Source organism: Malaclemys terrapin, chromosome 11 (assembly GCF_027887155.1).
Source record: "Malaclemys terrapin pileata isolate rMalTer1 chromosome 11, rMalTer1.hap1, whole genome shotgun sequence".
Lineage (NCBI taxonomy): Eukaryota > Metazoa > Chordata > Testudines > Emydidae > Malaclemys > Malaclemys terrapin.
In genome coordinates, this window is record NC_071515.1 from 62,228,532 (window position 1) to 62,243,225 (window position 14,694).

Here is a 14,694-nt window from a genome sequence, read left to right on the forward strand (position 1 = left end):
GAGAATGCGCGAGGTGTTTACAATGTTCATGACTGCTGTCTTGAGCTGAGCGTGCTTGCCGTGGTATGGTCTGCAGTGTTCACCCAGGAAAAAAAGGTGTGAAACGGTTGTCTGCCGTTGCTTTCATGGAGGGAGGGGTGAGGCTGTACCCAGAACCACCTGCGACAATGTTTTTTGCCCCATCAGGCACTGGGATCTCAACCCAGAATTCCAATGGGCAGGGGAGACTGCGGGAACTATGGGATAGCTACCCGCAGTGCAACGCTCCGGAAATCGACGCTAGCCCCGGTATATGGACGCACACCCCCGAATTAATGTGCTTAGTGTGGCCGCATACATTCGACTTTATACAATCTGTTTCCAAAATTCGAATTCTGTAAATTCGGATTAATCCCGTAGTGTAGACATACCCTCAGTGTGGTTTAACTTTTAATTTTATTTCAGCCCTTAGGTTATACTGACCTCTAGAGGCACAAGAGTTGGGATAAAAATCAAACAATCCAGATAAAAGTGTGCAGACTAAAAGAAGAAAGAGCCTGCCAAAATTCTGAATTTTAAAGTATAGAACTTGTTCCCCACACCAGCACACTCAAACCTTGGTTTGCTCCAATGGGACAGACACCAGCACTATTTTGAAATTATTGCATACAAATGAGCACATATTGCATGCAAATGACCACTAATTATTTCTGTGGAATTGGGTTAGTTTGTATATTTATTTGCATATCAACACACAGCATGTTCTTTGAGCTCATTTTTCCCCCATATCCTACCCCACATACAATTTGAAATATACTTTGGGCCAAATCCTCTTTATGGTATTCTTGTAAATAGTCCAAATAGGAATATATTCACATAGTTCCCCAAGCACTGCAGAATAATAGATATAGGGTAGTTCTACCTACAAGAAAAAACAAACATTTTTTACACACAGTGTGGGCAAACTGGATAACAACAGTTTGACCACTCATTGTAAGTGAGGCCAAACTACAGTGTAAAAGTTGACCAAAAAAAATTGCTTTAGTCTAAGCAGGCCTTATCTACACAAGGAACATTTAAAAAAAAAAAAAAAAAAAAAATCTATCTAGTACTACTACCATTTTGCTGTACTGGTGGAAGCCCTAAGGTAGGCAAAGCTCTTGCAACTTCTGGCATATTTACTGTTGTGCCAATTAAATCATGTGTCAATACAGTATGGTTTATGGAAATTAATGAGGCTAGACTGGACACCTGGATGAGCTGCACTGTTTCAGCTATTTAAGGTTATAGTAACAAATCTGTTGATGGTCTGGAAAGAATTTTCTGCATGGATAAAACAGCTACAGTTAAGACATCACACTTTTATAGTTTTGTGGTTGAAAGCTTTTTTTACTGCTTAAATTAGATTTATATTCCAGGGGATCATGACTATTAGCATTACTTGAAAATTCACTAGTTACAATACATTCTTGGAACCAGAATAAAGACACAAATTTAAGTGTAAGGCTTGTTCTCTCATTGAGAAAGTGCACAGCAAATGACGTAAGTTCTGGGATATCAAAACACTGGTTACCTTTTGAATTTTTATAGCAAACACAGAAATCATAGATCAAAGACAGAGTTAACAGTTAACATGATGATTTTTATAAGTGTGTGTACAAGGGCTTTTTTTTTTTTGAGATATGTAGTGACATGTGCCTCATATCAAATAATTCCTCTTTCCCTAGTGCTAAATGCATAGAAATAGAGGATGAGATACACAGATTAAATGGGTCATTATAGCTATCAACCATCTTTGCATTTTGTATGTTGATATTGGACCTGAAGATGAGTTAAATACTGAGAATTTGCCAAAAAATAAAGTTGGGCATATTTTCTTGCTTAAAACCATTGATTATTGCCTCAAAATTGTGTGTTTGATCTCCCAAATACAAAGCATATTACTAATAGTTTGTTCTGGAACTTACAGTTTCGCCTGGCACCAGTGACATTTCAACCTATAAGAACAGTTCAACTTACTCCTTTACAGGACAATAAAGTCAACGCAAACACTGATAGCAACAATATTTTGAGTATTACAAATTCTGTACCTATGCCTATAAAACCATGTATCAAACTTTACCAGCCTCAATAAGCCAACCTGTAGCAAAGGCAGGCTCAAAAGTCATCAGAACAGGCTCCTACTAGTGTTTCTGATAGCTCTACTTCAACAGGAAACCTGGACTCATTCAGAATGGATAACTATTACAAATGCTCTGAAGACTTGAAAGAACAAGCAAGTGAAATAAAATTAAAATGCAGCGAAGCTGATGTAGGTATTAAAACTGAGCAGGCTGACTTTGAAAAATATCAGCTTTCAATAACCTATGAAAATTCAGATATTGTGAACACAGCCAGCGTTTTTGATGACAGTCATGCTTACTTCAACTCAAGTGAAGTGACAAACACCAAGGAGAACTGTGAAATATTTGCAGTTCAGTGTCCTGCATCAAGCAATGCAGACACTGTAAGAGCTGGAAACTGTGAGAGAGATTTAGCACCAAGGACTGCCATTAGAACTTATCTAGAGGAAGTAGATGTTTCAGGGGTGATACCTGCTCATAGTTGGTGTGCAGATGTAGACAGTGTGAACGCTGTGCTTGAAAATCATGGTTTAGACTCAAGCTGCAAAAATGAAGTAGTAGAATCATATCATATGCTAGAAGATAAATCTGTAGCTAAAATCATTCCTCACTTTTCTGCTGGGAAAGCAGAAAACAGTGTTTATCCAGTAGTCTTTGGAACAACCGAAAAAATAGCAATTTCAGAAGCAACTGAAACAAAAATCAATAAACCAGTACCTCTTGTCCATATTACACTATCTGAACATGAGCCACATAGGGCACTAGAGATTGCCAAATGTCCCACCAGAAAAAAGGAGGTCATCCATAGCATGCCTCCTAATATGAGTCACAGCTTCAGCATACTTGCTTACAAAGAAAATGACAATAAAATAAAAACTAATAGAAATAGATCTGCTTCAAAGACTAAAATGAGTAGCAAAGTACCTCAAGATTTCTCTGTTTCTGATGAGCGTTCCACAAAATGTAACACCCACAATACCAACATCAAGAACCAGATTTTCCCTTCTGTTGGACTGTCTCATGTGGAATCTGAGGCTTCCTCAAAGCTTCAGAAAAAAAGACCTCAGATGAAGAAACACCATGTTCTTCAGAGTGCTCAGAAATCTAAAAAGCAAGCATTTCCTTATATCTGCAAAAGTTCAAGCAGCTTAAAGAAACATGTTACTCCACTTTCTGTTCCACGAACACAGTCTGCTTCAGATTTCTTGAATTTGAAATATAGTGACATGTTCAAGGAAATAAATTCAAATGACAAAGGCCCAGGGATTTATGAAATGTTTGGGACTCCTGTATATTCCCAAGTGCGTGGACTTGGTCAACATGAAAGCAGATTTTACAGGGAAGTTTGTTCTGCTCCACCTGGGAGATATGCAGCTAATAGACGTAAATCTACCTGTACTATTGAGAGAGACAGCAGCAGAATAAGAAGCACCCAGAAAAGAACACGTGCTAAACCCAAGAACACAATTGGCATTAAACAAAAGCACAAAGACTTAACACCAGAAGAGAGAAGTTCTGAGTTAAGAGATAGCAACACGGAGCTGGAAGATGATGTAATAATTTCTGGTCCAGATTGGCACATAAAAACTTCAAGGAGCAAGCCATTGTTTAACGAAGATGAAGGTCAGCAGTTTCTGGTTTTGAAAGAGTTTTCACAATTCACTAAACAAAATGAAATCATTCCAAATTCAAACTTGTCAACTATTAAAGAAGTCCCTTTGGAGCAGTCTTCAGATAATAGAGATGTAGTTAACAATCAGATACTTGCAACCAATGTCCACAATTTTCTGCAGGTTGATGATAAACATCATGCAGAATGTGTTGCTTTAGTGAGCAGTTTACTAAAGACAGATCAGAACAACAAGTGTGTAGTCCAAGGAAGAGTGGATATGGATGACTCCATGAATCTGGAAGCAAACCAGACCTCCTGCAAATCTATAGATAAATATGAAGCACTGTTTGCATTGTCTTTTCCAGACAGAGCAGACTGTGTATCTTCTCAAAGAAAACTAGATCAGAGTTGGACACACATGTCTGAAAATTGTAATTCAGAAAATGCATCAACTCAGCATCCAACAAACCAGATTTTAAATGCTGCAAGCCCAGTTTTTCAGACTTATCAAAACATTCTGGACTATGCAAATAATGAAGAACTGACTGATGAGTTGCTTTGTTGCCTGGCGGCAGAGCTGCTAGCACTCGATGAAAAAGATACTGCCTCTTCCAGAATACCTACAAAGAATACAGGTTCTAAAACACAAAATGTATTTGCTAAAGAAGAAAGAGGCAGTGTGAATGAAGATGGCAAAGTAGTAGCAAGTGCAGAGGAACAGGTAAAAACAAATTTCCCATACCTTGCTAATTGTTTCCCCATGCTGTAGCAACACCACCAGCATGGAAAAACAGATGAGCCCCCATATTAGTCAAGCAGATGGTAGCCTGTCCACATCCAGAATATTTGTGCCCAGTTCAATTTTTGTACCTCATCCTGGTGTGCAGACAGACTTGCCCATTAGAGATTTTCCAAAACTAGAAAACTATAGTTAGCCTACACTCCTTTGACTACCTAATCACTTTCTCAGAATCTCAGTAAGTAATTGGGATCAGCAGAGTATCCATCTTGAAGACCACCAGAAGTGACAAATAAGCCTGACCAACAGTGACCATATTCCAGGATGAAAGGAGTAATTATGGAGAAACTAAGATGGGCAAGGCTAAAATAATAAGCAGTGATATAAACTGGGGAAATGGGGTCAAGGAAAGGGACAAGAGATATTTCTGCCACAGGAACAAACCCATAGATTTCCTTGGGCCAAAGCAAAAGCACGGGCTCTCTAACCCTATCTACTACAAGTGGTGCCTGCCTTCCACAGAAGGCCACCTCCTCCTTTTGGATCTATGTTAGCCATCAGATGGCTGCTCTAAAAATGACCATAAGTGTTGGCTTATCATAGAAGATTGAAATGAGTTTAAATTGGGAAAAATAAAATAAAAATAAGAGAGCTCTATTAGGGAGGGAGCAGAGCAAAGTTATAGGATACTGAACTGCGCCTCAAGACACCTGGGCACTCTTCTGAGCTTAGCCACTAACCTGCTGTGTGACTGCGTGCAAGTCATTTCACCTCTCTACTTCCTCTCCACCCCCATCCCCTTTGTAATTTCAGGGCAATTATTTTTCACTGTGTGTTGGTGCACTGCTTAGCACATTAGGGCACTATGTACAGTAGGGCTACTGTAACACAAAAATAGTAAATACACACCCACTTGACAGATTTCACTTTCCCTCCTCATAAGCATCCCTGGGTAGATAGGGAAACTATTTCCCTTCATTCTGAAACGGCCCCTTCCAAATTAGCTCCAACTTGTTTTAGAGCAGTTGTTCTGGAGGAAGCCATTTCTAGGGCTGGGATGTATTTAAATGTATTATCTAGTCCAAGGCTAGTGTCAGGTTAATTCTTCAGATTAGTAAAATTTAGGTACTTGAGAACCAAGGTGACAGACAAGAGGATACCCTGCTATCAACCTTTCTTCCCAGCTGGATTCCCTAGCATGCTCTCTCACTGGCATTCAATAGTGCCTAGGTACCATACTTACACATTACTTAAAAGTACTTCTTACATACTAGTCATTGTGCCTATGGGCTGACCAGGAGCCTTATAATTTGACTACTCTAAAGAGATATTATAAAGAAGAATTTCAGATTATCGTTTTTTAAAACATGTGAATAACATTAAAATGAAGCCTTTATCTTCCTTTCTCCTCTGACCCACCCTCTCCCTGACTACCACCTCTCTAGCAGAGTTACAGTAAAACGTTCCTGGCACCAAAGAGGGAAAGTGACTTGTTGAACTTCAATGAATCTACAGCATTTCCGGAAAGCAGTCTAGGTAATAAGGCTCCTATCACATGGACGAGAGGTGAAATCCTTGGAAAGGGAGCCTATGGCACTGTAAGTTAAAGTCTGAACATTTTTAAAAATATACATTTGCCTCAAGCTACATAATTTCTTTATAACTATTTCCCCTATTATCCCATTTACTGTATGTGTCAAAATATTTTGGATTATACAGATGAGTTCTAGATCAACTTCCATGATACATTTATTTTTTTAAAAGCCTGTCTTTAATTCATATTTAATTTTTTTCAAATACTGCAGGTGTACTGTGGTCTGACAAGCCAGGGACAATTAATAGCAGTGAAACAAGTTGCTTTGGATACCTCAGATAAAGTCACTACAGAAAAGGAGTATCAGAAGTTGCAAGAAGAAGTTGACCTGTTGAAAACACTAAAGCATATCAACATTGTAACCTATTTAGGAACCTGTTTAAAAGATAACATTGTAAGCATTTTCATGGAGTTTGTTCCTGGTGGCTCAATTTCCAGTATTATTAATCGTTTTGGGCCATTGCCAGAAATTGTCTTTTGTAAATATACAAAACAAATTCTACAAGGGGTTGCATATTTACATAAAAACTGTGTGGTACACAGAGATATCAAAGGCAATAATGTTATGCTTATGCCAAATGGTGTAATAAAGCTGATTGACTTTGGATGTGCAAAGCGTTTAGCATGGGTAAGCCTGAGTGGCACACACAGTGAAATGCTCAAGTCTGTGCATGGGACTCCATATTGGATGGCACCAGAAGTAATAAATGAATCTGGATATGGAAGAAAATCCGACATCTGGAGCATTGGATGCACTGTATTTGAGATGGCAACGGGTAAACCACCTCTGGCTTCCATGGATAGGCTAGCAGCTATGTTTTACATTGGAGCCCATAGAGGACTGATGCCTTCTTTACCTGACCATTTCTCAGGAAAAGCAGCGGACTTTGTCCATGTGTGCTTAACCAGGTAAGTAGTTTTTACTTTTATATGTATTTTGATCTTTGATGGTTTCTCAAATTGTTTGAATGTTGCTGATCATCAGGGGAAGCTTGGGTTAGCTCTTATAAGATAAAATGCCTATATAAGGTTTCATTTACTTAGCATTCCAAGAAGGCTTGAAGTAATACTAAATATGAAGGTTTCAAATTCCATAATGCCATATATCAAAAGTTATGAACCTCTTGGGTTTTTCCATCAAATCCTGGCCTCACTATTTATATGGAGCTATAGCATGCCATGGATGTTTAGTTAAATCTCCTGAGTTCAGTGGAGACACCTTCTTAAAAATGCCCATTGCCAGGATCTGACTTGGGGCTAGCAAAGGGAAACAACTTATAAGACTGGGTCATAAATGGGGGAGCCCTCACATAACTCTACTTTTTTATTAGAAAATTCTTTAGCCATTACCACTCTAGAAAATATGTTCTCTTTCTGAAAGAGAGCACATTCCATACAAGTCATTCAGCAGACCTGGGTGTTGTTTTGCAATGTTCACTTTAAATTTTTTTTTCTTTGAGATTTTTAAAACAGCAGTTTACTCCCAACACAAAAGTTACATTTGAACAGGTAGGAACAGCACAACAGGCAGTTTCCTGCTGTCTGCAGGCATTCTAGTGAAATTAATGGGAGACTTATGGGCAACTGAGGAAAGAATTTGAACACCATAGAGGCAAATGATTTAGTGGATAAAGCAGTGGCTGGAGAGTCAGGAGACCTGGGTTCTACTCCCACTTTGTTACTGACCTGCTATGTGACCTAGGGTGAGTCACTGCCTCTTCGTGCTTGCTTCCCCTCCCACAATACTGTGTTGTTCACCTAGGTCCCAAGGGAAGAAAATCCTATAAAATAGCTATTGATAGAGAGAATGTAAAGGAAAATTTGAGTATTCATCAGACTGGGTGATTTTGCATTTACTAAGACACTTCCATCCAAGATTTTTAAAGCACTTTACATTAAATTAGCATTAATATCCCTGTGATGCAGGTATTGTTCCAGTTTTACAGAAATGAAGGAAGGAGCACAGAGATTAATTTACTTGTCCATGATCACAAAGAAAGGCTGTGAAGAGGAAGCCAAATCTAAGTCTTACGGCACTCCATCCCATGCCTCAACCTCAAGGCCAGCCTTTTCCCCTTGATATACATCTAAAGATATTGAGAATTAACCTCATCCCACCCCGCCTCCAAAAAAGTGCCTTACTGTACAACTCTCTTTGAAAAATCATGGACAACTACAGATGGGAAATTTGGTACCACGTGGGTTTTGGTATTACATCTGGGTTTACTTACAGTCTTCATTAATAGGAAAGAGGAATTAACTAGAATGTTAAAATCTGCATAAAATACTAAGTTAGAAGCAGCTTCAAACAAAATACAAATGATCAAGAAACATTAAATACATGGGCAGAAAACAATATTAGATTCAGTTTGAAAAAAATGCAAATTGAAACATGCATATGGAATCCCAAACAGAGGAAGGAAACCTAGAAAACACAGTCTTTCAAGTGTTCAATTCTTGTGACTTTATCATGACTCTTGTCATTTGGGATGTTCTTTTTAAAAAGTCTTAGCTCCTGGAGTCAAGTGATTCAACAAAAATCTCAGCTTTCATGTAATAATAATAATAATAAAAAAAAAGTTTCTAGCCCACATAGTTGTGGAGATAAGCTTGAAATTATGACCATAGTCTATCCCAAAGGCTCAAAAACAGAAAGGGGGGAAAAAAAAGTAGCCAATGCAGATTTGGTCACTGCACATACGTAGAGTCAGCAAGCAAAGAAATAAATCATTCTTTAAATAGCTTTGATGCAACTGCCCCTGGAATAGCAAGATTACAAGAAAGCTATTGACTAATTGGAAGGAATTCAGAGTGAGTGACAATGAGATCAGAGGGCTGGAGGAAATGATTTATGAGTTAAGAATACTATCAAATTAATGTCAACCTGCACTTTTCACCAGGCCCCTCTCCCCCAGGAAGTCCCAAAAAAAGAGGAATGACTGGAGAAGTGATGAGTTAAGATTGTATCTAGATTTTATAATTTAACAGTTAAGCAACATGCATGTTTTGTAACAACTGTTTATTTTATGTATTAATTTCCCTCACTCCACTATGCAGAAATCAACATGAGCGTCCGTCTGCTCTACAACTGCTGCAGCATCCCTTCATGAAGGGAAGACAATGAACTTTTCAAAACTTCTGCCAAACTAATGTATATTTTCGACTCATATCTATTTCTACCACTATAAAAGGTTAATTTGCATTTGATTTGAAAATGGGAGTGTAGTAACTTACTAAAACTCAATCAGCCAAACATTGGAAAGCACCTATGAGACTGCAATATAATTACACTAGTTTGATTTGTGATATGAAATGCTTATCAGTGCAGGGGAATGCAGTTGCCATTTATCCAGTAAAGAAAGTAATTTTTTTTTCTTGCAAAGATTAAGTTTTTAAGAGTTTGCATTTTGAAGAAAAGCAAAAGCCATGCAGTTTTGTTTTCAAATTGAAAAGGCTTAAAAAAAAAAAGCTATTTTATAGTACTTAAAAAAAGTTGATGAACTTGGGAATCCCATTTTTTCTGTAAATACATAAGTGGTAAAATATCTAATATTAGCAGAAAGCATCCAAGACAGTCCTGAACGCTATTCAGGTGGTCTGGAGCTGTACCTTCCCAAACATAATTTGCCAGTTGATTAATTAAATATGGTTGTGGAAATCACTTGGAGAATCAGAACTTATTTTATATACATGTCAGCATAGAACATGGTTACAAGTACAAATTAAATTTTCAGAAGAGAGATCCCTTTAATTTCTCTTGGATACAGAACAGCAAGTTCCAGCACACAGACATCATCTGGTAGTCTTACCTCTTACTTCTAGTGGTTTATCAAAAGTTAATTGGCAGGAGTTATCTGCTCTATATACATACTGGTCTGTAAAACTTCTGTAATTAACATTTCCTGTTTTCTCTGGGAATATGAATGCTATGATAATTTGAGAAGTTTCTTCCTCCTTTCTCTTGGGACTGGTATTAAATTCACTTTGCCAAAGTGAAGTTGTCACTTGTCTATATCGCCACTGAATCTCATGGGTAAAATTTGGAAGGGGGCCATTTAAAATGTCACGAACTACAGTATTAAAGAGAAATCCCTGAATGCTGTAAAGGAAGACCGTCCTTTTCCAGGGTTGATGCATGCTCTTTGGACAGATGCATTGTACTTCACTGATACTGAGCAGTAAAAACCACAGGCCAAATGGCTATGAAGTGCTTGACTGTTGCTTAAAAAGCTACAAAATGCTATTTAAATAATAATCTACGGTATTCAATATCTTGGTTATGATTTAATGGAAGAAATTTGATTTGACACTTTGAAATTTGGATATTCAATATAGTGCATGGATTGGTAGCTTGAAAAGCAAGACTACAGCATTTCTGATTGTATAAGATGTGATATTGTGGGGACAAGGCAAAAGAGTAAAGCAGGAATCAAATGCACACAGGAACAAATAACTGCTTAGAGGTGATGCTTGAGTCAAACTACTCTGAGCTGAGAGGTAAAATTTCTCTCTTGTACAAATTGAAGTTTCTAGAAACCCAACCAATGCAATTCTCTCACTTCTCTATTTTATATATTTTATTCTTTGGTGAGTGTATTTCTAAACATAACATTGAAAATTTAAAGTCACTTAATCACTTTTGAGACTGTTACCTTAAGTGACTTAGGAGCCAAAGTCTGAGTTTCAAAAGGGACTTAAACTCACAGGAGCCAAAATCCCATTGACTTTTGATAGTTGACTAGGAGAGTTTTAGGCTCCTAAATGCACAAGTCCGTTTTGAAAATAGGGTTTAGGAGGATGTCATTTAAGAAATTTTGAAAATTTTACCTTTAGTAAACTAGGTGTCAGCTCTCACCACCTCCAGGAGCAGTGTGCACTATTGCCAATCACCAACATTTAAAAATCATGAGCTAGGCCCCCAACAACCACGAGTCGCAATCATTAAGTTAATAAATTTTGCCTTCTGGTTTCTAAGCCTTTATCATTCACGCTGCTCATAGTGTCAGTTTCCTCTCTGCTTTTAGTGAAAACTGAGATTCTCATGTAATCACTTGACTCCTAGAACTGAGGCACTAAACACCAAGTATCTCAAGAGCTGGCAAAATTGACAGTGCAGGACAATTCAGAAGTAACTGACTACAGATTAGTTCCACCATTCAAGCGAAGTAAAATGCAAACTGTAAATTAATGATCTATAAAAGGAAGAGTAATTTAGACTTAGAAAGCACTTTCCTCAACTTTTTACTTTAGGAGCAGGAGCATGCTTCACAACATGGCAGGAAAGTCAAAAAGCAAAACAGGATTTAGAAGCCTGTGGCAAAACTTTGCAGGATCATGACATTGTTACTTCATCAATCCTGCAGTTCCCTGTTAGTGTTCCATAGTTGCAGAAGTTATGCAAGTTTTCAGTTTTAATAATCGGAAGTATTGAAAATGTAAAGATTTTTTTCTCTTTTTAAAGTGTCACACAACTACTGCCAATGAAATTAAAGTAGTTTTTGGTGATATACATTAGGTACCGTTTTGCTAGCATACGTAAACTGAAAGGTCTCACATGAACCAATATGGGCGGGAAGGTCTTGCACGATCCTATATACATCTCTGTAGGAATTCCGTATAAATAAAATCTGGTGGAAGGCAGGAATTAGGGGTCACAGTGACTAACTGGCTTTCTGTCTCCCTTCCTCCTCCTCCCAGCCCAGGCATTTACTTTATGAGATTCCAAATTGTGTAAGCACAGAAAATGCTAGAACCATTCTGCTGCTCAGTGAGAAACCTGTGATGACTGCTGCATTGTATTTAAGCATATAAAGTGCATGCAGAATCAACAGCTATCCACATCAGTTGTCTTTTCTAATTGTAACACAGGCTAAACCCATCTAATAGTTCAGTTACCACAAATTGCACCATAATTACCCTTGCTTTTTTGAATTTATTGCAGAATTGTTTCATAATATACATTGAAATTTTTTAAACATCTTTAGTCCTCATTGTATGAGGAGCATTCGAACTATTAACTTTAACCAGATGGAGTGGAATTTGCCAGTTTGTAGAAAACTTAGTGAACTGCCCCTATTTAGCTCAGTGAGGTGTTACCACTGACATGTGATGGTGCTTTTGATATCAGCACTGTAAATTATTTCAGTGTGGGCTGCTTAGGCAGTAACATACTTATTTGCATTGTTGATGGCATAGAGCAGTGATTTTCAACTAGGGTGACCAGATAGCAGTTGTGAAAAATCGGGACGGGGGTGGGGGATAATAGGTGTCTTATAAGAAAAAGCCCCAAATATCAGGACATCTGGTCACCCTAGTTTTAACCCATCAGCACACTGCTGATCACTGCACACATCGTCAGGGGCAGACAGGTGGTATATATATTGTGTGGATGCAGCCCATTCAACACAGATTGTTGCATATGCGGCCCACAATGGTAAGTAGATTGAGAATCGTTGGTAGAGTGGATACTGGGTGGATAGTGGAACAGCTAGCTGCTAGCAAAATTTGATAAGGAAATATATTGGGGAAGGGATGTATTTAATAAAGCAGAACTGCTTCCTGGTGATAAGAACCCTAAATGCCTTGGTTAATACAAAAGTCTGCAACACAATGAAAACTTAGGGGCAGGATAAAAAACTGAATTCAACAGCAAAAAGCCAACAAGATATAGTGGAGACAGTGACTTGGAGAGAGTTTGGAGGAGCAGAGCCACCACATGATTCTAAGTTAATAAACATAATTCAGACCTAAACTGTCCTATATAACACTGGGAATTGAGCAGAATCGCTCAGAATGGATGAAACTATTAGACTGAGGTGGAAGCTATATTTTAATTTAGAACAAAAATCTTTAGCCCACATTAGGAAACCAAAGTTTCAGCTATATTATTGGCCACAATGTTGAGTACAATACAAAATTTATAGAACATTTAATATCAATATTTCTCCTTGAAAAGGGAAGTGATTTATGTCCATAATTTTACATACTGAAAAAAATTATACTATATCTAGTGATGCTTCTTCTCAGGGTTTTTATATATTTAAAATTCCATAGAATTGAGCCAAATTATATACACCATCTGTCAAAAGAAAGCAGTTTAGCAGATTCTCTCTCACTTTACTGGGCTGTCTCAGAGGACAAAGTAATGAACATTTCCCCTACAACTGTGCTGACACTTAGATATTATTTCAGTGCCATCAGTAATCTGAAAGGGATATTTTGCAAAATGGAAGTAGCTGGCAAAATTGAAGTTTGTTCAAGCTTCTAACAGGTTACAAAAATAATAAAAAAAAATCGTGTAAATCCAACTTTTTCTTTAGAACTATATTTTAAAGTGTTTGACTTAACTGAATCTACCCAATTTCCCCTCACTTTAAAGTCTCCCAGTAAAATCATTTTAGATTCTTGTCACATAAAATCTGCTAAACAATTGTTCCTTCTACCACTTTTATTAATATTTTCCATTACGTATCACGTAAGAGTGGAAGAACATTATGCCAGCGTAATAATCCTAACTTCACACTCATTTCCCAAAGTCCAAATAATTCAGTCCCATTTTACAGAACATAGATTGATCCTTATGCAAAGTCCTTGAAAACTAGAGCATCTTCATTATATTATCTTACAATTATCTGTCCTATGACCTAAAGTGAGGTATACATAGTTCCAAGATGTAGAATAATTGCCTCTTCAGGTTAGGGCAGGCTTCAAAGTAAAAATGAGCTTTAATTTAGCATGAAATAATAGCTAGATACCACTTATACTAAATAATAATGGACAGAGGTGCTCTAGACCAAGCAGGATGTATTAGAGTAGAAATTTTATGTTTTTCAACAAAATCCTCACATTCCCCCTGGAAGGTCTTGCAATAAAAGCTGCTGCACTGAGTAACTTGTTAAAAATAAGTGGATTAGAGTATTCTAGTAACCCCTAGATGTTTTAATATTTAGAAAAACTAAGCATTGTAAGAATAGCCTCAAACAGGGAGAGCATTAAACATACTGATATAAACCTGTTAAAATCCCTGATGCTTTGGTGACATCTGAAATTGTTTTAGCATCTGTTATTCAAAGAAAATTTCGAAGCTTTAGAATCTTTGTTGCTTAAATGTTAGTTTGTTGCTATTTCCTAGTGAGTATATAAGATTTTAAAGTCAAATTTCACCCACTGAGTTAGATACTACAGCACACGGACAAAGGGAAGCACTGGAAATTCAGAGGCCTTGTCTACACACTACACCTGTAGCTTATGGGAAAGGAAATAAGATATACTAGTATAAGGCAACTTTACAGCAACTGCAGCCACATTATGCTTTGTACCAGTATAATTATACTGCTGGGGGGGAAAAAAAAAAAAAATCTACCCTTATCTGGCAGTTACACTGGTACAAAAGTGGTGTATATACCAAGGCAAAGGGTCAGGGGAGAAGAAGTAGTAGTAAGCCCAAAATAAAGCATACAAGTTATCCAACGACACCTGGATATGATGCAGCAGACATTCTTGAAGTGGTTGTAGTATAGCTACATGATTCACTTAAAAAAACACAAAAACCCAAAACTTTTAAATCAAGTTTCTTGGACTTTTTAATTCAAAACCCACCAGTCCCTCCATTATGTGTCTCACAACTGAGTTAATTTTTCATTTAGGC

General features: G+C 37.5%; 1 protein-coding gene across 2 annotated transcripts; it reads left to right on the plus strand.

Annotated features, from left to right (window-relative positions):
* The first annotated feature begins 1,099 nt into the window (after positions 1–1,099).
* On the plus strand, positions 1,100–10,225 carry MAP3K19 (mitogen-activated protein kinase kinase kinase 19). Of its 2 annotated transcripts, none has more exons than XM_054043240.1 (4): positions 1,100–4,435; positions 5,899–6,051; positions 6,259–6,956; positions 9,105–10,225. In XM_054043240.1, exons 1-4 carry the CDS (start codon positions 2,213–2,215, stop codon positions 9,169–9,171), a joined length of 3,141 nt encoding a protein of 1,046 aa, XP_053899215.1. In that variant the 5' UTR covers positions 1,100–2,212; the 3' UTR covers positions 9,172–10,225. The 2 variants fall into 2 exon arrangements, with proteins under 2 accessions (XP_053899215.1, XP_053899216.1); XM_054043241.1 differs by having other exon boundaries at positions 5,902–6,051.
* Positions 10,226–14,694: the final 4,469 nt, after the last annotated feature.

Bases quoted from the DNA above. Each gene is read 5' to 3' on its own strand.
- MAP3K19 (XM_054043240.1), top strand. From the start codon at position 2,213: ATGGATAACTATTACAAATGCTCTGAAGACTTGAAAGAACAAGCAAGT. The intron at 4,436-5,898 runs GTAAAAACAAAT...CCACCTCTCTAG, and splicing joins TAGCAAGTGCAGAGGAACAG to CAGAGTTACAGTAAAACGTT. The intron at 6,957-9,104 runs GTAAGTAGTTTT...TCCACTATGCAG, and splicing joins GTCCATGTGTGCTTAACCAG to AAATCAACATGAGCGTCCGT.